The sequence below is a fragment of the Heteronotia binoei genome, chromosome 1 (genome assembly GCF_032191835.1).
Source record: "Heteronotia binoei isolate CCM8104 ecotype False Entrance Well chromosome 1, APGP_CSIRO_Hbin_v1, whole genome shotgun sequence".
Lineage (NCBI taxonomy): Eukaryota > Metazoa > Chordata > Lepidosauria > Squamata > Gekkonidae > Heteronotia > Heteronotia binoei.
The window spans coordinates 20158083-20181517 of record NC_083223.1 but is presented as its reverse complement, the minus strand read 5'-3'; the positions used below and the strand labels follow the sequence as shown (position 1 = coordinate 20181517).

General features: G+C 47.8%; 1 protein-coding gene across 1 annotated transcript in view; it reads left to right on the top strand.

Moving 5' to 3' along the window:
* COL4A1 (collagen type IV alpha 1 chain) overlaps positions 1-23054 on the top strand; it is a 237364-nt gene extending 214310 nt beyond the window's left edge. Inside the window, exons 46-52 of the mRNA XM_060259360.1 lie at positions 369-497; positions 4139-4237; positions 11587-11799; positions 12935-13112; positions 16198-16312; positions 19215-19387; positions 22787-23054. Of these exons, the coding sequence (XP_060115343.1) occupies positions 369-497; positions 4139-4237; positions 11587-11799; positions 12935-13112; positions 16198-16312; positions 19215-19387; positions 22787-22868 (989 nt within the window). The 3' untranslated portion in view covers positions 22869-23054. The remainder of the gene's footprint in view (positions 1-368; positions 498-4138; positions 4238-11586; positions 11800-12934; positions 13113-16197; positions 16313-19214; positions 19388-22786) is intronic.
* Positions 23055-23435: the final 381 nt, after the last annotated feature.

Genomic DNA, 23435 nt, shown 5'->3' with positions numbered 1-23435 from the left:
CGGGAGAGCAGAGCTGCTGCATCTAGTCAGTTTCCAAGCTTCTTGGAGATGAAACCAACCCGAAGCTACAGGGTGGCTTCCCTTTCTTTCCCAGTTTGACATACTCCTAGGAGAGCAGTTTACTGGGGTCACCTGTAGCTCAGCCCCCTGAAATTCAGTTTGCACCAAACTTGGAGAGTTGGTATGAGGAGAGTCAGCTGAAGAATTTGCAAGTTTGGCATCTCTAGCCTACTCCATGCCCATCCCTAGTGTAGAGTCATCTCCCATGTGCACACCATTAAATGCTGAGTATATGTCAAAGGGGCTTTGACTCCCACCCCACATCAGTAATTATTTTCTCAAGTCATTGACTGCTTTGGTTTTGACAGGTTTTCCAGGCCCACCAGGTCCTCCGGGCCCTGCTCAGCTTCTGAAAGGAGAACCAGGTTTACCAGGTCTTCAAGGCCCAGTTGGACCCAAAGGACTTACTGGTCTCCCAGGCCCCAGTGGGCAACAAGGTGAGGTACTTTATTAATGCCTCTAGATAGCAAAAGAATGATGCCCATGAACCATTCTGCTTGTAGTTTCTGTGTCGGTCCTTTCATTTTGCTCAGGCGAGACTGCAAACGCTGCTCCAATTCAGAGTCATTTTAATTCATGAAGCTGAGTCAGCTCCAGGGCTTTTTTTGTAGCAGGAACTCATTTGCATATTAGGCCACCCCCCTCTTATGTAGCCAATCCTCCAAGAGCTCTGCAGGGCTCTTCTTACAGGGCCTACTGTAAGCTCCAGGAGGATTGGCTACATCAGGGGTGTGGCCTACTATGCAAAGGAGTTCTTGCTACAAAATAAGCCCTGGTCAGACCTTTGGTCTTTCAAGGTCAGGATCAGTGTTCCCTCTAAGCTGAGTGAGTGTGAGCTAGCTCACAGTTTTTTAGCCTCCAGCTCACACATGTTTTTGTCTTAGCTCAGGACGGACTGCTCCAGAGTGAATGAATTAATGCAGTACTCAAATCGCTTGCTCGCTGCTTGGATGCCCGTAGCTCACGAAGTAGAATTTTTGCTCACAAGACACCACAGCTTAGAGGGAGCATTGACTGTTTTCGCTGAATGGCAGCGAAGGGTCTCAGGTGGAGCTCTATCACACCGCTTGCTGTGTGTCATCCTTTTGACTGGAGATGCTGGGGATTAAACCTGAGAACTTCGGCTTATGAAGCAGATGCTCTGCTGCTGAGCCATGGCCCCTGCAATGTGTCATGCATAATGCATATCCTTCGTTTCCTTTGTAAGCGACATGGCAGCTTTCGGATGGTTAGGGCTTTTGCATATGTAAATCAGTTTAGTTCTCAGGCAGACATGGGTCAGCGGTTCTGTCAAGCAGGGGTGGCCAGACTTGCTTAATAAATGTCAGATGTTTATTTTTTATTTTATTTTATTGATTGCACTTGTATCCCGCCCTCCCCAAACAGGCTCAGGGCGGCTAACAACAGTCACAATTCGATGACAGATTCACATTATAAACAATAAAACAATAAAATATTAAAACAGTTTAAATACAGTTCAGATGGTGTTCTGTCTGTTTTGAATTCATTTGCAATGATATTCTGGGGTAGATAGCACACCCCCATAGATGTTAAAAGTACCTCCATTTAGTTCTTAAAAGCCTGCCTGAACAGGTATCTCTTGCAGGCCCTGTGGAATTGTGGCAAGTCCCGCAGAGCCCTGGTCTCCTCACGGAGGGCATTCCAGAGGGCAGCCACAGCCACGAAGAAGGCTCTTCGCCTTGTAGTGGTCAGACGGGCATCCTTTAGCCCGGGGATCTTTAGCAGATTTAACGAGCTTGAACGTAGTGCTCTCTGGGGCTCATGTGGGGAAAGGCGGTCCCGAAGGTAGACAGGTCCCAAGCCATAGAGGGCATTTAAAGGTCATAACCAGCACTTTGAACCGGGCTCGGAACACTACAGGCAACCAGTGCGGTGTCTCCAGTGCAGGTTGGATGTGCACCCGTAAAGGCAGCTCCAATACCAACCTGGCTGCAGCATCCTGCACCAGTTGCAGCTTCTGGGTCCAAGTCAAGGGCAACAAATTGCAGTTTGAGAGCTGCAAGACGGGAGAGAGGAAGGAAGGAAAATAGATGGGGAGAGAGAAATGGAAAGAAAGCAACTTTAACTTTAAATGCATTCCTAAGTGGTGCTTAATAGCACACAGTACTTATAGCAGGAAAATTAAAAGACAGTGTCCATTCAATAAAAGAACTAGAAACCCTTCCATAATTTAGCATGTCAGAAAGAGACCATGCTAATTTTATCATAGTGAGTCATTACAAGCAGTGTGGGCCTGCATGGAATGAATCTCTTCTAAGGACCAAACCTCAAGTTGGGGAGTTTTAATGAATTCCCCTGACCCAATTGGGATTCCTCGTGGTCACACAGCAGCTGTGGGGAATGGCTTTTTTAAAATAAAGGAGAGCCACAATGGGTCTGAATGCTGCTAATGCATGCGGAGCAGCAGAAACGGGGAAATAACCTGGGGTGGAATTCTAGCAGGAGCTCCTTTGCATATTAGGCCACCCACTCGTGATGTAGCCAATCCTCCAAGAGGTTACAAAAAAAAGCCTTGTAAGCTCTTGGAGGATTGGCTACACCATGGGTGTGTGGCCTAATATGCAAAGGAGTTCCTGCTAGAATTCCACCCCTGGAAATAACTACCCACCCAGCTCTCTTCCAGTGCAGGCAAATGACTTGGGGCAGAAGGCGGTAGCCCTTCCCTGCAGTAGCAGCATTCTGAGCTCGTTTGGGATCTTACTTTATTTTTAAAAATACATTCTCTGCAGCTAATAGGATGACAGCCAATCTCCAGGTGGCAGAAATCAGTTCCCGTGGAGAAAACGGCCACTCTGGAAGGTGGGCTCTATGGCATTGTACCCCACCGAGGTCCCTCCCCAAATCCCACCTTCCTCAGGCCCCATACCCCAAATCTCCAGTTTTTTCCAACTGGAGCTGCCAACTATAGTTGTGAATTAGTGACCACCAATATATCCTGTCATTAATGGCCTTGAGAGCCAGTTTGGTGTAGTGGTTAAGTGTGTGGACTCTTATCTGGGAGAACCGGGTTTGATTCCCCACTCCTCCACTTGCAGCTGCTGGAATGGCCTTGGGTCAGCCATAGCTCTCATAGGAGTTTCCTTGAAAGGGCAGCTACTGGGAGAGCTCTTTCAGCCCCACTCACTTCACAGGGTGTCTGTTGTGAGGGGGTGAAGGTAAAGGAGATCGTGACTGCTCTGAGACTCTGAGACTCAGAGTATCGGGCGGGATATCAATCCAATATCTTCTTTTTCTTCTTGCTTAGGTCTTACAAACTGATGGCCGCCATGGGTTGCATCGATTTAACCCATCTCATGTTGGGTCTTCTTCTTTCCGTGCTGCCTCAAAGCAAATTTATGACATTTTAAAAAAACACAAGCTTAAGGAGAACACTTATTCCACATTGGGAAGGGTAGATATTGATGCAACGATGTAGGAAGTCTGCTTTTTGAAGTGGAGAGACAAGCAGCTATCTGTAGGATTGTGGGCTGCAGAATCACAACTGGAAGTTGTTCTCCAACAGCAAGTTGTAAAGCAATAGAATATAGATAGTGGAATGGCAATTTGATGTTGGAATTGAATATTTATTTTACATGGTGGAGAGAGAAGTGAACGTTCTTATACATTGTGGAATCTTATGCTTACAAATGTCAACTGGTCTTATGAATGATGGATTTTTGTAATTGCTTTGCATTGAAGGGTATTGTTCATGGGTTTCAAGCATTCTAGTTAGTAATATATGTTGCGTACACATTGGATATTTGATAAAATAGAGGGCATATTTTACACAGGGTAGTTCTGTAATTTGTTTTGCTTCACCACCATGGTCTTTGTATGGTTTAATCAAAAGCAATTTACAACATTTTGAAAACACAAGTATAAGTATTTATTCCATTCCCCAGAGTAGTCCCATCTACAGTGAGATAATCCAGTGAATTTGAGAAAAAATCTCACACTTGCTCCCTCAGGAAGCGGAACTCTGCTTTTCTCAAATGGAGGCCATGTCACCGATTCTGTACCATATTCCAAATAAAATAATACAATGAATTGTTACTAATGACATCTTGGTTTTTAACAGGTGTAACAGGATCTGTGGGGCTGCCTGGTCCCCCCGGCGTCCCAGGATTTGATGGTACACCTGGTCAGAAAGGAGAAACTGGTCCTGCTGGCCCCACAGGTAAGCTCAGGTAGCCTTCTTCCATTTTGGGGAAGAGCCGTATTCTGTATGAAAGGTATTTTTCAGTGCCCCACAGCTTAGTAAGAAGTTGGTTGCCAGATAAAGGGTTGGATCCAGACCAAGCTGTCCGTTGGTTGAATGGAAGTTTCTGGTCTCCCAGTGCAACCCATTGGCCTCCACAAAATGTTGCTTCTTTGGGATGGGGAACCCCAAAAACCAGCAGGACCAGGATCTGCAGCAGAAGGGAAAATCCGTAGAAACTGCCAATTTAGTCTGGATCCAACCCAAGCCTGAATAATTACAGAAATGTCTGTAAGAACCAATGTTCCCTCTAAGGTGAGTTAGTGTGTGATAGCTCACAGTTTTTCAGCCTCTGGCTCACACATTTTTGTCTTACCTCAGGAAGGATGGCCCCAGAGCAAACTCATTGATGCAGTAGCTCGCAACTCCAGAGTGAATTAATTAATGCAGTACTCAAATCGCTTGCTCACAACTTGGATACCAATAGCTCACAAAGTAGAATTTTTGCTCACGAGACTCCACAGCTTAGAGGGAGCATTGGTAAGAACTAAGACATTTGAACTCTTCCAAGCAACGGATTGATCTTCATCATGGTCTCTGTGCAGTCCCACACATGGGTCTTGCCGCTGGCAACGGATCCCACCTTGGAGTCTCCAATAGCTCGCATAGAGCGTTTTTTAGGCACACTTTCCAGTTCGCTCTGGGGAACAGGCATTGACTGTGCATGCCGGGAGCGAGCGGAAGGCGCTCTTCCCACTCAGTTTCTTCCTAACCTCATTCAGACAACACCTACCTTGCTGCGTTCCTTTCTCCTCAGCTCGTCCTTTTTGCCTGTTTCTTCTTGTAGTATCGTATTTCTTACTTTTTGTCTCCTTCGTCTTCCTTCATCCTATATATATATATATATATATATATATAAAGGCCCTTTATTCTGCACTTTTCTCTCCTCCTTTTTCCCTCCCCTCCCTTGTCCAGAGTGTATGGAAGGATAAACAACTTTTAAAAATGCCGGAGGTGTGGGACTAAAATCCCTACTTCAGACAGACATTCTCATTGTCTTTTCTGCTTGGGATAAGCTCATCGGGCCGATACCTGCACTCATTGTGTCTGTTTCGAGAAACAGGTGTGAAAAACCTGAGCCGCAAGGCTCCAAAGCTTCTTGCTGGAAAAATCCCTGCGGGCTATGTCTACATCCCCTGCTTCGCCGCCTCCCCCACAATGAGCGGGAGATTCAGCTGCGTTGGCTGCTGTTCAATCTCTCAGAAAGCATAAGTCTGACAAAGGAGCTTCCCGGCATTTCGATTCAGGACACAAATCCTCGAAAAAGTCTCAACACCATTCTGACGCCTTGGTCATAGCTCCTAAAAAATCCCGTGAATCCACCGATCCGATGGCCTCTCAAAGTCATATAGCCAAGTCGACTCCAACAGCTACGATCACCTTGGCTTCTATGGCTTCAGTTCCTACCCAGCCTTTGCTCCCTACAACTTCGACACAACCCATGTTACCAGATGAGCTCTTGACTCTGACCGATGTTATCTTGGACATGCCTCAACTCACTCCTAACGCATCTCTAGATGTTATCCCGGTGCCATCTAGATCACCATCAGTCCACAGCACTGTGCACTTGAATTTTCTGGAACCCGATCTTCCTACCGAGCCTACTCCTCAGTCTCACACATGGAACCTACTACAACAGGACATAGGTGTTTCTCCCCTGTACCGGGAATCCTCTAAACAAGTGTCTATTCAACAGCTTCAACCTTATTCCCCAACCTGATGCAGTCATGACCTCCGTTCTCACTCTCCGCTCTATAGGGATTACTGAGATTATGGCCACCATGGTCGGTATGAATACTCATCTGTTTCTAGATCCCCATCACCTCGGCACCATAGAACCTGTCGACATTATTCACGATACCCCTCTGATGATGGATTCAGAAGATCTTGGTACCGTGATTTTGATGTTACCTCCTACAGGGAATTTGAAGCTTTTCCTTATCAAATCCGAGACATCGAGTCCTACCCTTCTTGAATCCGAGATGCTGATTATCTTCCTTCTTGGGACCGTGAGGTTCAACCCTTACCACCAAAAACTCATTATGTTCCTCGTACCACCTTAGTTACTGCGACTGTCTCTGCTATGACTTCTGCGGTTCTGGCGCCGAGGACTCCAGTCCATACCTCTCCTTCCGCACCGGTGCAACCTGCAGAGGGTCTTGATACGGGACCAAGCAACCCCAAAACACCCCCATCTGAGGACTCATCCTCCTGTACATCTGACTCGGAATGCCCTCCAGGTTCTCCGGAATTGAATGTCACCCAACCCAACCATCTCTCCCCTTCTGATGGTTCCAAAGCCTACCTAAACCTCATCACAACTATGGCTGAAGCTTCAAATGTCACTCTCCCATCTGACTCACCCAAGATCTAAGATGTGGTTCATGACCTGGTTCAGGCAAATTTTCCTGCTGGATCACTCCTACCTATGCTGCCTGTTCATTTAGAAGGGCTTCGTGAGTTCTGGGAAAAGCCTGCTTCCATCCCCCCAACATCTAAGAGTTTTGATACTTTATATAAAATCCATGCTCCAGAGTTGAAATTCCTTGCCTCACACCCGGCCCCAAATTCCAACATTGTCCACTCAGCCACTAAGGCAAAAGCCTTGAGACATCCTACACCATCGGATCATGAGGGTTGCAAACTGGACACCTTGGCTTGCAAGATTTATACTCTTGCCTTTACTAATTCCAAGATCAATAACTACCTGGCCTATTTTTCTGCCTACGTCTTTAACCTTGCCAGTCAGTTAACACCACTGATCCTGTCCTTACCTGATATCTCTCAAAAGGTGGCTAACAACTTGGTCTCTGAACTTTCTAGAGTCAGTAAGCAGCAAATCAATACCATTCGACATGCTGTCTCCTGCTCTTCCAGAGTCTTTGCTTCCTCTGTGGCACTCAGGTGCTATGCTTGACTCCGCTCTACTAATCTCCAGCCTGATTTAAAACAAAAAAATGAGGACCTTCCTTTCGACGGTCTAGGATTATTCCATGCTTCCACTGATGAGGTGCTGACATCAGTTAGCGATGGTTGTAAAAGATCTAAACATCTTGGAGTCATGCAACCTGCCCAACAATCAGCTAACTGTTCCAGACCATGGAGACCATCATATCAAAGATGCCAACATTTTCCCAAACAATCTGATTTCTGGAAGAGAAGGGCACCTCAGCCTAAGCAGCCTTTCCATCAAAAGTCCCGCTCTCAGCAGACCAAAAAACCAACACCACTGTCCAAACAGTCTCTTTGACTTTCCTCCCCACCCTTCCCGCCTCTATCAAACCAGACTTCTTCCGTACCTCGAGACTTGGCACAAGATCACTACAGACTCTTGGGTTCTCACCATAATTTGCCTAGGTTACGCCATAGAGTTCACTTTGCCCCCTCACCGTCACCATTTCATTGCCACCCCCACATCTCAACATTTCCAACAGGAGATTCTGGAATTGATGCAGAAAGGTGCCATAGAACCCGTACCCCTACTCCACCAAGGCACAGGGTTTTACTCCAGGTACTTTCTGGTTCCCAAAAGGGACGGTGGCAAAAGACCCATTCAAGATTTGCGAAGATTAAACAAATGAATAATCCACAAAAAATTCAGAATGACTGCTATCCATCTGCCAGGCGTAGAGAATCTCTTAGCCGACTCCCTCAGCAGGATTCACCTGGACAACCACGAGTGGTCTCTCAATAACCTCTATCTTCATCGCATTTTCACCTGCTTTGGGACACCCACCGTAGATGTCTTTGCAACGAGGGCCAACACAAAATGTCGTCAGTTCTACTTCAGGGGAGCGAACGATGCCTTCTTCCATACTTGGACATGACCCTTTTGTTACCTCTTACCTCCAATTCCTCTAATCACTTGATCTATTCTGAAGATTGTTTGGGACGGTACAGACTGCATCTTAATAACACCATGGTGGCTGCGACAACCGCGGTTCACGAGACTTCTTCAGCTGTCACAATACACTTACCGTTGCCTTATCTAGCCGTGGACCTTCTAACCCAGCATTGGGGTCAGGTGTGGCACCACAATCCTCAAATCCTTCGACTCACAGCATGGAGAATTCGACCATAGGTCTACCTCCAGATGTTGCGCATGTCATCCTAAATGCCAGGAAACCTTCTACTAGACGCTCTTATTTTCTCAAGTGGAAACGTTTTTGTACTTATGCACTGTCTCACCATTTTGATCCTGAAAGTGTACCACTTCCTTCAGTTTTACAATATCTGCTATCATTACAAGTTTCTAGAGATGATTATTCCTCGTTAAAGGTTCACCTCTCTGCTATCTCAACTTTCCATGCACCTGTTGATGGTCAAACCGTTTTCTCCCATCGTCTGTCTAAATCATTCCTCAAGAGATTCCTACACCTTCATCCTCCAGTTAAACCCATAGTTCCAGTTTGGAGTCTGTCATTGGTTCTTCCCAGCTTATGAAGCTGCCATTTGAATTTTTAGCTACTATTGATTTACGTCTCCTTTCCTGGAAGACTGCCTTGCTGGTCGCACTTACTTAGGGTAAACGAGCCAGTGATCTGTGTGTGTTTCGTTCCAATCCACCTTATACAGTTTTCCATAAGACTAAGGTGGTTCTGCGACTGGACCCAGCCTTCCTTCCGAAGGTGGTTTCAACTTTTTATTTGTCAGGTTCTACTTCCTTACCAACATTTTTTCCCTATCCTAAAGATTTTGGCAGAGAACACTGCACACCCTATATGTCAGATAGGCTTTGTCCTTCTACCTTTCACGCACACAGCCTTTCCGTACGGACCCTAACTTGTTTGTGGCCTACAGTAATCCCCGTAGAGGTTGCTAAATTTCTACCCAAAGACTCTCTAAGTGGGTATCCAATGCAATTCGGTTGTGCTACGAGACTGCCAAACAACCATTACCTGAAGGTCTCCGGGCTCATTCAGCTAGAGCTGTCTCAACCTCTTCGGCCATTGTCACGGCTCGAGTCTCAGATAAGGAACGACGGCTGCCAACGTCCCGGCAGCTGGCCAGAACTCTCGCAGCCGGCTGGGGAGTAGCGCAGGGGTGATCGTAAACAGTCCAATTACTCAACACCGTAAATCAGTCCGGCTGAAGGATGAAACAGAGAGCGTAGTCACAGGAATGCAGAGGGTCGGAAGCCAGAGAAAGCAAAGCCAAATACAGTCCAAATACCTAAGCCAGTCCACAAAGCAGAGTCAAAGTCCAGAGTTTCAAGTCCAAGGTTCAAGCCGGGTCAGGAGTACACGGGTTCTCTCAGCAAGCAAGAGGGTGCAGAGCGTGGTCACGTCCCAGTAGGATCGTTCGTTGCCAGCACAGTTTGCCCTAGGGCCAAGATTACAGATATACTGTGCTGGCTTGTTAGCTCATTAGTATGCCGGGCTTAGATCTCTTCTCCCCCGCATGCGTGCCTCACTTCTTCTGCTTCGTATCTCCTGTCATCTCCTTTCACGGAGCCGGCTAACAGGTGGTGGTGATTCCGGAGGGGATGAGCTGGGGCCCGGCGTGGCCTGATCAGTTCCAGGTGGCTCCTGCTGCCGGCTTGCTTCTTCGGGACTTACGTCCAGGGCTGTTAAAGGCGCCTGCTCCGAGCTAGCAGGGGCTGGGTCAGGGGCAGGCATGACAGCCATCCTTGAGGACGTCCCCTTAGAGGACATTGCTGTGCTGCATCTTGGTCCTCTCCATCCACGTTCGTCTTCAACTAAGCATTGGACGTTCGTGCCAGACATGACACCTGCTTTGGCCAAGTGGTCCATCTTCCACTGAGCTGCTTCAGGTGAGCGCCTGCATATACCGTAAGTATTAAATTATTGCTTGCCAGCACCCATCTCCTTATCTGTTCCTCAGCTTGCTAATCACCCATGTGTGGAACTGCACAGAGACCACGATGAAGATAAACAGGTTGCTTACCTGTAGCTTGTGATCTTTGAGTGGTCATCTGTGCAGTCACACACGCCCACTCAACCTTCCCCTCTGCTGGCTTTTTATGCTGATTATTGTCTACATAGATCATCAGTAGCGGCTGGAAGAAACTGAGTGGGAGGGGCGCCTTCCACCTGCTCCAAGCATGCGCAGTCGATGCCTGCTCCCCAGAGCAAACTGGAAAGCGCGCCTAAAAAATGCTCTATGCGAGCTATTGGAGATTCTGAGGTGGGATCCATTGCCAGCAGCAAGACCCATGTGTGTGATTGCACAGATGATCACTCGAAGATCATAAGTTACAGGTAAGCAACCTGTTTTTCCTTCAAGATCTTGGGAGGTGCTTTCATGTTTTCTCCACTACATCTATAGCTTTCCTTTGCTATTTTAAATTGGGAAGGGACGGTTACAAAATATTTGGAATCTCCAGAAGCAGGGCTCTTTTTCTAGCAGAAGCTCCTCTGCATATTAGGCCATGCCCCCTGCTTACAGAGCTCTGATTACAGGGCCTACTGTAAGCTCCAGGAGGATTGGTTACATCAGAGGGGCGTGGTCTAATATGCGGAGGGGCTTCTGCTAGAAAAAGAGCCCTGTCCAGAAGATTCTTAGGGAACAGCCTGTTATCCCATGAATTGTGTGGGCACAACAACAGAGATGGCACCAGCAGTTGTACTGCCTGATTGTCATTGCCAAACTGATGATGTACAGCTGAAGGACAGAGTGATTTGCGCGAGTCAGTTTTGTGTCATAGATCTGTGTGAAAATGCTGGAGTAGCCAAATCCATCTAGAAAGTTCATATTCCCGTAATTTGTTGTAAAAGTTCAGGTATTGCTGTAGGTTAGAACTTGTTTGGGGAGAAAGGATTAGTTTATCCTGCCTTTAGGAAAATGAAAAGGCTTTGCATTAATTATTGCCTTGAATCTTAACAGAGACCTTAATAAACTGAAAACAACCCTTTATTTGTTAGTGTAAAAAGAATATATATAATCTATTTCAGGTATATATAATCAGGTTCAGGTAGCCGGCTCAAGGTTAACTCTGCCTTCTATCCTTCTGAGGTTGGTAAAAATGAATACCCAGCTTGCTGGGGGGGAAAGTGTAGATAACTGGGGATGGCAATGGCAAACCACCCCATTAAAAAGTCTGCTGTGAAAACGTCATGACGCAATGTCACCCTAGAGTCGGAAATGCCTGGTGCTTGCACCTTTACCTTTTACCTTTATTTATAATGTAGGTACAACGTACTTTGCTTAAGTATATGAAATGTCCTGTGCAGTAATATACAACAACTGCGTCTAATATTTTATTGACTGTGTCGACTCATTTTAGAAATGCACTTGCTGTCTTACAGGCCCCAGAGGTTTTCCTGGTCCCCCTGGCCCGGAAGGCGTGCCGGGGCCGATGGGTGCACCAGGCGCTCCCTCTGTAGCCCATGGCTTCCTCGTGACTCGGCACAGCCAAACCACGGAAGAGCCCCAGTGTCCATCTGGAACAAGAGTCATGTACTTTGGGTATTCCTTGCTTTATGTGCAAGGGAACGAACGCGCACATGGCCAGGACCTGGGTGAGAGACCTCACAAGAAATCCAGCCCTGCCTTGTCTAGCCAACGAGGATATCTTAGTGTGGTGTCAGTAACCTCGGAGAAGTTCAGGAAAGGCATCTCCGTTAGGTCTGCAGCAGGCAGCTCGCTCCTCTGAGCTTTGTGGTTGGCAAGCCAACAGAGGCACCACCTACTTCTGCTCTCAGCACCAGCAACCTCCTTCCTGCTTCCCAAAACTAGTCTGGAACTGTATTAATTGTTCATCTATTTCAGATAATTCCAGGGGTGGAATTCTAGCAGGAGCTGCTTTGTTTATTAGGCCACACACCCCTGATGTAGCCAATCCTCCAAGAGCTTACAAAAGAGAGGGGTGTGTGGCCTAATATGCAAAGGAGCTCCTGCTAGCATTCCACCCCTGGATAATTCGATGACCCAACTATCTTGGACAGCATAGCTTTATTTATTTATTAAAACATTTCTATCCTGCCTTTCCTTGTGGTTGAAGCAACTTACAGTGATAGTTAAGACAGTCAGAGCGGTTCCTCAGTGGAACAGGCTTCCTTGGGAGGTGTTGGGGATTTCCTTCCTTAGAGGTTTTTAAACAGAGGCTAGCTGGCCATCTGCCAGCAAGGCTGATCCTGTGAACTTAGGCAGATCATGAGCAGGAAGGGTTGCATCAGTGCGTAGTTCTTATGGTTCTTTCTTACCTGCCTAGGGAAATGCTGCTTGTCAGTTTGGGGTCAGGCAGCAGTTTTCCTCCAGGTCAGTGTGGCCAGGGATCCTGGAGGTTTTTCTCCCCTATTTTATGGGCATTGAGCAGGTGTTGGGGGGGGGGAGGTATTTGTGAATTTCCTGCACTGTGCAGGGGGTTGGACTAGATGACCCTGGAGGTCCCTTCCAACTCTACAATTCTAACTTGATCCTGATTTTTTCAAAATAATTTTTCGGCTGCTTGCTATTCATGCTATGCCTTTTAAAAACCCGGAGAGAGTTTCTAAAGCAAATACAAGGCTTCTTGCGTGGCCCAGAGCGAGACTAGAGACCACAGCCCTTCGCCAATGTTCTTTTAAAAGAAATAGCACTGATTGGAGAGCAGCTGTGTCGCAAGGGTGTCACAGGAAGCATATGGAGCCAACCCTCTGATGTTTGCTCTTTCAGGCACGGCTGGCAGCTGTCTACGTAAATTCAGCACAATGCCTTTCCTGTTCTGTAACATTAACAATGTGTGCAACTTTGCCTCCCGGAATGATTATTCCTACTGGCTCTCCACCCCAGAGCCAATGCCTATGAGCATGGCTCCCATGACTGGGGACAGTATCCGGCCTTTCATCAGCAGGTGAGCATATGGGCAACCAGTTCAGCCCTAACATTTTCATGCAAAAAGAAATGAAAGGGTTCTGTAGAGCTCTCCCTCTCCCTCCCTGCCTCCTCCCTCTCCCTCCCTCCTCCTCTCTCTCTCCCTCCCTTCCTTCCTCTCTCCCTCCATCTCTCTCCCTCTCTCTCCCCCTCCCTCCTCCCTCTCTCCCTTTCTCCCTCCCTTTCTCCCTCCCTCCCTCCCTCTCCTTCCCTCCCTCCCTCTCTCTCTCTCTCCCTCCCTATCTCTCCCTCTTCCTCCTCCCTTTCTCTCCCTTTCTCCCTCCCTTTTAAAAGCCAGTTTGGTGTAGTGGTTAAGTGTGTGAACTCTTATCTGGGAGAACCGGGTTTGATTCTCCACTCCTCCACTTGCACCTGCTAGCATGGCCTTGGGTCAGCCATAGCTCTGGCAGAGGTTGTCCTTGAAAGGGCAGCTGCTGTGAGAGCCCTCTCCAGCCCCACCTACCTCACAGGGTGTCTGTTGTGGGGGAGGAAGGTAAAGGAGATTGTGAGCCGCTCTGAGACTCTTCGGAGTGGAGGGCGGGATATAAATCCAATATCATCTTCTTCTTCTTTCTCCCTCCCTCCCTCTCCTTCCCTCCCTCCCTCTCTCTCTCTCTCCCTCCCTCTCTCTCCCTCTTCCTCCTCCCTCTCTCTCCCTTTCTCCCTCCCTCTCTCTCACCCTCCCTCCCTCTCTCTCCCCCTTCCTCCTCCCTCTCTCTCCCTTTCTCCCTCCCTCCCTCTCTCTTCCTCTCTTTCTCTTTCTTCCTCCCTCCCTCTCTCTGTCTCTCTCCCTCTCCCTCCCTCTCTCTCCCCCCCATGTACCTCTCTCTTTCTCTTTCCCTCTCATTTGTCACACACAACCCTAGGGCAAACAACTCCAGATTGTGAAATTCCTGCAGAGGGGTGAAGCCCGAGGAAGGCAAGATTTGAGGAGTGGAGGGAGCTCAGCAGGGTGTAATACCACGGTCCTCTCCAAAGCACCCAGTTTTCTCCAGGGAAATAATTTCTGTAATCTGGAGATCCAATTTTGGGAAAATCCCCAGGTCCCACCTGCAGGATGGCAACCCTACGTGTCCGTTAGGTCATTGCAGTTCATGCTATCTTTGCTATCTTTGACGGCTGCCAACTGGATAATCCATTCCCTGGCTGTGCCTGTCTTCCTCCTTTTTTCTAGGCCTTTTTTCTATCCATGGTGGAGAGGGGGGAGTCAGGTGACTCAGCTGGGACCCTGAATTATGATGGCTGGGTTGTCAGTCATGGGACAGCACACACCTGATTTCCTTGCCTCAGGGACTACAAAGGTCATTATCTGGCAGCCCCGTAGCTAGGGGCCTGGGGGGGGCATGGAAAGGCCACCAGGGAGTGGGCCGTGGGAGTGAGAGCAGGAAGCTGGAGGGGCTGGGGGCCACCCCTCTTGTGTGATTTAAATTGCACAGGAGGGGCACACAGGAGCAGCCACCACGGTGCCGTCCTTCCCGCGTGATTTAATTCAGCTGATTGGTGGGCCCTTTACATTGTGTGGGAGGCTGGCAGCCCACCAATCAGTTGGTTGGTGGGCCCTTTAAATGGTGCAGGATGGGCAGTGGCTGCTCCTGAGTGCCTCTCATGAGAACATAAGAGAAGCCATGTTGGATCAAGCCAATGGTCCATCCAGTCCAACACTCTGTCACACAGTGGCCAAGAAAACCAGGCGCCATCAGGAGGTCCATCAGTGGGTCCAGGACACTAGAAGCCCTCCCACTGTGAAGCTGTCCATGCTTGCAGCCGCCACCACCTCCTGTGGCAGTGAATTCCATGTGTTAAACACCCTTTGGATAAAGAAGTACTCCCTATTTAAATTGTGCAGGAGGGAGAGGGCCTGCCCCGGGATGAAGTGGGGGGGGCACAAAACTGTGGAGGCCAGGCCCGTGGTCCCCTGGTTAGTTATGAACCTGCTATCTGGGAAGGGCTGGGAGAGGGAGACGCTCAGTTGGCTGTCCTCCATTATTTCCTTTGCTCTACCTGAAAACATAGATCATCAATGGTTTTCTAAAGTTAAAGAGGGTATCTGTCAGCTAGTCCAGTGGCACCTTAGAGACCAACACACTTAAACTCCCCAAATCTCGTTGGTCTTTCTAATGTTTCTCCTTTAAAGTTGGCTCTATGAGAACATAAGAGCAGCCATGTTGGATCAGGCCAGTGGCCCATCCAGTCCAACACTCTGTGTCACACAGTGGCCAAAATAACCAAGTGCCATCAGGAGGTCCATCAGTGGGGCCAGGACACTAGAAGCCCTCCCACTGTGCCCCCCTCCTCAAGCACCAAGAATACAGAGCATCACCTGCCCCAGACAGAGAGTTCCAACAATACACTGTGGCTAATAGCCACTGGTGGACCTCTGCTCCAGATGTTTATCCAATCCCCTCTTGAAGCTAACTATGCTTGTAGCAGCCGCCACCTCCTGTGGCAGTGAATTCCACGTGTTAATCACCCTTTGGGTGAAGGACTTCCTTTTATCCATTCTAACACGACTGCTCAGCAATTTCATTGAATGCCCACGAGTTCTTGTATTGTGAGAAAGGGAGAAAAGTACTTCTTTCTCTTCCCTCTCTATCTCATGCATAATCTCTATCATGTCACCCCTCAGTCGAGGTTTCTCCAATGTTAATGTCTACACCCAATGGTAGTACTCTCTGGGGCTGGTGCTTTCCTTTGGCCTTAGCTCCAGCAACAGTGATGGGAAGGGGGTGGTTATCTGTGCTTCATTTTTTTCTCTACCAGTGGATAACATCATGACGTTTCTCCTTCAGCAGCTTGGTTGTACAGAGGCAATAAAAAGTAATCTAATTTTACATTCAGCTCTGTGAACAGAACATTCAGATCTGTTCACAGCTTTGGTGAGGCCTGCCTGCCCCTCTGGATGGACCCTTGTTGGCTAATTGATCTCTGAATGTAAAAATAACAAGTCTTTGCCAAGCGGGGGGTTGACGTGGTTTGTGATGTCTGAGATTACAAAGGCTAAGGAGAGGGAAGGGCCACGGGGGAGGGGGGTACAGAACCTCATTTTTGTAAACCCCCTTTCTCAGATGCGCCGTGTGTGAAGCTCCAGCAATGGTGATGGCAGTTCACAGCCAGACGGTCCAAATCCCGCCCTGCCCGGACGGCTGGAGATCTCTCTGGATCGGCTACTCTTTCGTGATGGTGAGTGCTCCCGTGTCAGGATCAGACATGGATCAAACGCTTTCTCAGTCAGAAAGATACCTCTTGTTTTGATCCTGTGTCTCTGCAAGAGTAGGGAGAACCCAGGGCTTTTTTTGAGCAGGAACACACGGGAATGCAGTCCCAGCTGGCTTGGCATCAGGGGGTGTGGTCTATTAGACAAATGAGTTCCCGCCAGGCTTTTTCTACCCCAAAAGCCCTGGGAGAACCCATTTCTCAACCAATTTTTCAGGAGGTTTGAAGGAGATTCTAGGGTTCACAGAATTCTGGTTTCTTCACTGTGAGGTGATCCGAGACACCAGGGGTGGAATTCTAGCAGGATTTGTATATTAAGCCTTTGTATATTAAGCCACACCCCTCCTTTGTATATTAAGCCACACCCCCTGATGTAGCCAATCTTCCAAGAGCTTTCAAGGCTCTCTTTTGTAAGCTCTTGGAGGATTGGCTACATCAGGGGTGTGTGGCCTAATATGCAAAGAAGCTCCTGCTAGAATTCCACCCCTGTGAGACACCCTCCCATTTCACAGGGGAAAGGGAGATGGGGTGGAACCAGACCACAACACAGTTTGCAGTGTGAGATCCAGTCTGCAGTATGCAAGGAAACTGTTTGCAGAACTCAGTCCATGGGGGGGGGGGGGGACAACTATGTGAATTAGCTCCAAGCATTACTGCTGCAAATGCCACAGTTTCAAATAGGGCCTGGAAAGTATTTTAATTTTCATTTGCCTTTTTGCTCAAGGTAGATAGCAAGAAGAAAAATAAAATAATGAATGTATTTTCCTAAAAGCTCTGAAAACTCTAAAAGAATTTAGTCATACTAATCCCCCTAGCAATACAATAATTTCATCTTCGGTATAAAACATGCAGTCAAATATAACCAGCAGCATAAAAAAGCGGGCCATGAAATCATCAAACAGGTGTGGAGGGAAACAAGATGGAATAAATTTTGAGTTAAAATCTGGGTGGATAGAAAAGTTGGTCCCTAAATGCTAGCAGGGAAGGAAGCAGGTGGGCTTCAAAGAGGAAGAAGAAGACATTGGATTTATATCCCGCCCTCCACTCTGAAGAGTCTCAGAGCGGCTCACAATCTCTTTTATCTTCCTCCCCCACAACAGACACCCTGTGAGGTGGGTGGGGCTGGAGAGGGCTCTCACAGCAGCTGCCCTTTCAAGGACAACCTCTGCCAGAGCTATGGCTGACCCAAGGCCATTCCAGCAGGTGCAAGTGGAGGAGTGGGGAATCAAACCCGGTTCTCCCAGATAAGAGTCCGCACACTTAACCACTACACCAAACTGGAGAACATTCCACAGCCGGTTCTCCCAGATAAGAGTCCGCACACTTAACCACTACACCAAACTGGAGGACATTCCACAGCCGGGGGGGGCCACCACTGAGAAAGCCCTGTCGCTAGCCATTACTCATCTCAACTCTGCAGGCAGAGTTCAGAAAGCAGGGCTTGGGAGACGGATCTTAACGAGTGGGCTGCACAGTACGTGTGGAGGGGGTACTCTCTCTCCAGGCTGCTTAAGGGCTTGAAAAATGAACACCGGCGCTTTGAATTGAGTGGAACCCAAAAACCAGAATTTCCTGACAATGAAGTGGAAAGTTACTGAAGAGTGAGGCAAAGGGGTTTCCCTCCCTGCTGAAATGTTATGTAGAGGCTACATGGAAAAGATAAGCTACCCGATGTCAGCCCCGGCGCTAGGGGTTCTGCCCCAAGGACGACTTGGAGTATAAGGGTTGGTGTGAGCAGAGACAGGAGGGGGTCCCTGCCCCTGCGGCAAGGTGGTGCCCTAGACTACCTCACCTACTCCCACGCCCCAGCCCTGCCCAATGTAAGAGGCTCCTCAGGATATTTAATGTGCTTCTCTTCCCATTCCTTTTTAAACTCTCAAAGCCCACCCTCCTTCTTTGTAAGAACGTTGCTCTCCCAACCTGAAAAGATGCTGCTGACATCAGAAGAGCCAGGGCTTTCTTTTGTAGAAAAAGCCAAGCATATTGGACCACGCCCCCCTGACACGAAGCCAGCTGGAACTGCGTTCCTGTGCGTTCCCGCTCAAAAAAAAGCCCTGATAAGAGCTATAACTTTGTAACAAAATATAAATACCGAAAGCACTCCCGCAGTTCCCGGATCCTAGGCCAGAGAAACGAAGAAGCCAGCAAAGAGATCGATCATCTCCACTTGCTCCATCTGCTTGCATTGAGAGAAATAAGAGCCCTTCGTAAGTTAAAATTTGTTCAGGGACACATTTCAGGCGAAAGCAGTCCCAAGTCAGGATTACTGGAATGTGTTTCTTGGGAAGGGCTGCTTCAGGAGGAAGGAGTGTAAAGCCTGGGTTTTCCATCAGATCACCATTCAAACACAAGCTCCCCCCCCCCACCTCCAATAACTAGGTATGCAAATAAATCGTCTTGTTTGTTTTCATGTCTTGCACCTCTGTGCAACTGAGAGCCAGTTTGGCGTAGTGGTTAAATGCACGGACTCTTATCTGGGAGAACCGGGTTTGATTCCCCACTCCTCCACTTGCAGCTGCTGGAATGGCCTTGGGTCAGCCATAGCTCTCATAGAGCTGTCCTTGAAAGGGGAGCTTCTGTGAGAGCTCTCTCAGCCCCACCCACCTCACAGGGTGTCTGTTGTGGGAGAGGGGAGGCAAAGGAGATTGAGATTCAGAGTATAGGGCGGGGTATAAATCCACTATTGTCGTCGTCATCTTCTTCTTCTTTGTAATTCCCACATGCCATTGTTCATCTGCCTCCATTCCCCAGTTGGAGAATGCAGACGGTGACCTCCTACCTCGCTGAATTGTTGTTAAGCACAAAGCCTCGGTCCGTGACCAACCCCAACCCCACATTGCTCTGACCTGATGCCCGTCTTTGTTCGCAGCACACGAGTGCCGGGGCGGAGGGTTCGGGGCAAGCCCTGGCATCTCCTGGCTCCTGCTTAGAAGAGTTCCGCAGCGCACCCTTCATCGAATGCCACGGCAAGGGGACCTGCAACTACTATGCAAACGCTTACAGCTTTTGGCTCGCCACCATTGAGAGGAACGAAATGTTCAAGTAAGTCCTGTGTGCTTGATACTCTAATGCAGGGCTGTCAAACTCATTTGGAACGGATCTGACCCAGATGAGACCTTGTCGGGCCGGGCTATGTCAGGCTGGGCCATGTATGTACCTATTTAAGATTAGGTAGCAGAGATATAAACTTTATAAAGGACACAAACACAAAGATTTTTTTTTTTAAACCCTTAAAATAAAACATGCTTAAAACATTAGTTGGTCTTAAAGGTGCTTTCTTTGTATTTCTCCCATGGGATCCACGGAACTGGGCAAAGGAAGCTCTGGCTCTTTCCTTCCTTCCCCAAGGAGGAGCCTCAACCAATGGAGAAAATTGAGGTTTTGCTCTGTGTGATTGAGCAAGCTGAGATGCAGAAGGAAGCAAGAGAGGGGAGAAAGAAGCAGATGACAACCAGTTGCTCAAGGGCTTGATAGGAGCCCTCCAGGGGTCTGATTTGGCCCCCGAGACACATGTTTAATACCCCTGCTCTAATGTATGTGCCTAGTTCAGCGAGGCAGCCTTTTTCAGCTGAGACAATTGTGAGATGCAAACAAGTGAGCTTTGAACGATTGGATCTGTGCATGTTTTTTCATTTTCTTCTGCCTATGCAGTTTTCCCTGCCATTCAGATTCTGGGGCCCTTGACTGTCTGCTGTATTAAGGGTTGTAATCAGATGAACACTTTGGATCTGCTACAGATTCAGGCCAGGGAATAGCAAGAATAGCAATAGTATACCCAGAGTTTTTTCTTTTTTTATCAGGAACACCTTTGCATATTAGGCCACACACCCCTGATGTAGCCAATCCTCCAAGAGCTTACAAGGCTCTTAGTACAGGGCCTACTGTAAACTCCAGGAGGATTGGCTACATCAGGGGTGTGTGGCCTAATATGCAAAGGAGGTCCTGCTTCAAAAATAGCCCTGGGTGTACAGAACCAAAGGTTGCCATCATGTCTACTTTGGCAGAAGAGCTGTGAGACTGGAAGGTTTCTGATACCTCCTAAGAGTTTGAAATTTATTTCACTTGCTGTGTTTTCAGAGAGCCTTTGTTTAGGTTGGATCTTGACTAATAAATTCTTCACTGTACATCGCTAGTCAGAAGTGTACATCTAACATTGCCGCTTAAGCCTTGTATCCCCAGAGCATTCTGATGGTCCTTTCTCTGTTCACTTTGGCGTGATGCCTTTCCGCAGCAAAATAGACAATGGGTTCTTTGGCATTCCCATTTTTGTCACTTGTGTGTCCCTATTGCTTTTTCTTTTTTGTCATGTGCTTTGCTCCTTCTAGTGGTCGATTCAATATCACATTGTTTTACGTTTGGCATTAACCCCAGCAATTTAAATCTGCAGGGAGATATGCCGAACATACAATGATGTAATATCAAACTGACCTCTAGAGGGAGCAAAACATGTGCAAGAAAAGGGAAAAAACCCCTCAAAGCAATAGGGGACACACAGGTGACAATAATAAGAATTTGGAAAAGCCGAGTCACTGAAGAGGCAAGAAGGTTTCTGCCAGGGCTCACTTTGTAGCAAGAGCTGCTTTGCATAATAGGCCACACCCCCTAATGTAGCCAATCTTCCAAGAGCTTACAAGGCTCTTTTTTGTAAGCTCTTGGAGGATTGCCTACATCAAGGGTGTGTGGCCTAATATGCAAAGGAGCTCCTGCTACAAAGTGAGCCCTGGTGTCTGCCATTGTATATTTCCGCTTCTTACACAACCGATGGGCATGGTTTTGGCGTCAGTGGTTTTCAGCCTCCAGAGATCACATGGGAGGGCAAATACTGTAACATCAGCAGTGCACTAAAAGGGGTGGAATGTAACCAGTAACCATGCTGCTCATGAATATAGGAAGTGGCTCCGCATCTATCCAGGAGATAAGAACAAGGCAGTTCTTTACTCTCCTTCTAAGTGAATGCATTTACTGTAGAAGAAGAATTGCAGATTTATACCCCGCCCTTCTCCCTGAATCAGAGACTCAGAGTGGCTTAAAATCTCCTATGTCTTCTCCCCCTACAACAGACACCCTGTGAGGTGGGTGGGGCTGAGAGGGCTCTCACAGCAGCTGCCCTTTCAAGGACAACTCCTACGAGAGCTGTGGCTGACCCAAGGCCATTCCAGCAGCTGCAAGTGGAGGAGTGGGGAATCAAACCTGGTTCTCCCAGATAAGAGTCTGCGCGCTTAACCACTACACCAAACTGGGATGAATAGCCCATAGCATACATGTCAAGTATCAGCCTTCCAGACCATTTTGTCTCCCACGCTGAGCCAGTTTTCTGCCCAAGTAACCAAGGGGAGCAAGTCCCAGAAATACTGGTAGTGCCACTAGGGCTTGGTTTCATCCCTCCTGTGTCTGGCCAGCTGCAACCCTCATTTCCACACACACACACACACACTTTTAGTTGCCATACCAGTGTCTTCCCAAGCAGACATTGTTTCTGATTCTCTGGTCAAATAAGTAGCTACAACTATTGTCCAGTTCACCCCAGTTATGGCAGCCGAAGTCTTCCATTCTGGCGCATTAGTCCAGGGGTGTCAAACATTCATTCATTCATTCATTCATTCATTTATTTATATTTGTATCCTGCCCTCCCTGTCAAGGCAGGCTCAGGGCGGCTCACATGGTCATGCATATGCATGGATATAAACAATACAATAAAACAGTAAAAACAATTTAAAACATTGAAATTGACATTTCATTTCAGGTGCTATGTGTTGTCTTGCTATTCCAGCTAGGTGTTCTCCATAAAGCAGATCTTAATGGTCCTTAATGTGACCCAGGTGCTAAATCAGTCTCCTGGAGGGCTTCCATCGGGTCCCCGAGCAACTGGCTGTCACCTGCTTCCTTCTCCCTCTCTTTTGCTTCCTTCTATATCACAGCTTGCTTTGCCAGACTTGCTCAGTTGCACAGGAGCTACAGAGCAAAACCTCTATTTTCTCGATTGGGGAGGAAGGGAGGGGAAGGGATAACTTGCTTCAAAAGAAGCTCTGGCTCCTTACTTCCTTCCACAGGGGAGGGGGAGGAACTTCAGCAATAGAAGGAAAAGAGGCTTGACTCAGTAGCTCTGCTGTTCGATTGAGAGAGCCTGGATTGCATAGGGAGAGATACAAAGAAAGCATCTTTTAAAACCAACAAGTGCTAATGTTTTAAGCACGTTTTATTTTAAGGTTTTTTTTTTAAAAAAAGCTTTGTGTTTGTCTGCGTCCTTTATAAAGTTTGTATCTCTGCTACCTGGCATTACATTTTCTGACACACATAGCCTGGCCTGGCAAGGTCTCATTTATGTCAGATCCGGCCCTCATAACAATAACTAGTCTCTTGAGAGCTTTAGACATTTTCCTCCATTCCCTCCTCACTTTCACGGGTTATTGAAGACGCACTCCCTCTGTCTCTGTTTTTCAGAAAACCAACTCCTTCCACTCTGAAAGCCGGGGAGCTCCGCTCAAACATTAGCCGCTGCCAAGTTTGTATGAGGAGAACATAAGGACTTCCCCCGTCGTAGCTAATGTCACAATATGGTGCTATTCCTTTTAACAGCAGTGAAGCTGAGGCATATATCCTATGGACTTCGCTCCTAATGCCCCATATAAAAACCGTCAAGTGCCTTACAGGAACCTGTCTAATCAAGCCTCTGCTTTCTTGGCTCTTTTCTTGCGGAAGAGGAAGAAGATACGATGAAGATAAGCTTCGGATGGCACTTTTGAAGAAATGCTGGGATGGATCCTATCTTCCAGGTGGCCCCCCCCCCCCCAACCTAAGGAGTCTTCCTCCAGCTCCAAGTGGCTCTTCTGCAAACGGACGAACCATTGAAATTGGAGGGAAGTCTCTTTAGATGGGAGGAAGGCTTCTGACTTGAGCCAAAAAGGAAAGGTGGGGTATAAATATCGTAATAAAGAAAAGAGCAATTGGATAGGGGTAGGATCCATCCTACTGTCTTATATATAGAAAGTAATGCACTGATCCTGACCCCAAATCCAGAAACCCCTCCCTTCCCCCCCCCCCCACCAAAAGGTGCTATGCAGGCTGCGTCTCTGCCTCGTGTGTGACACGC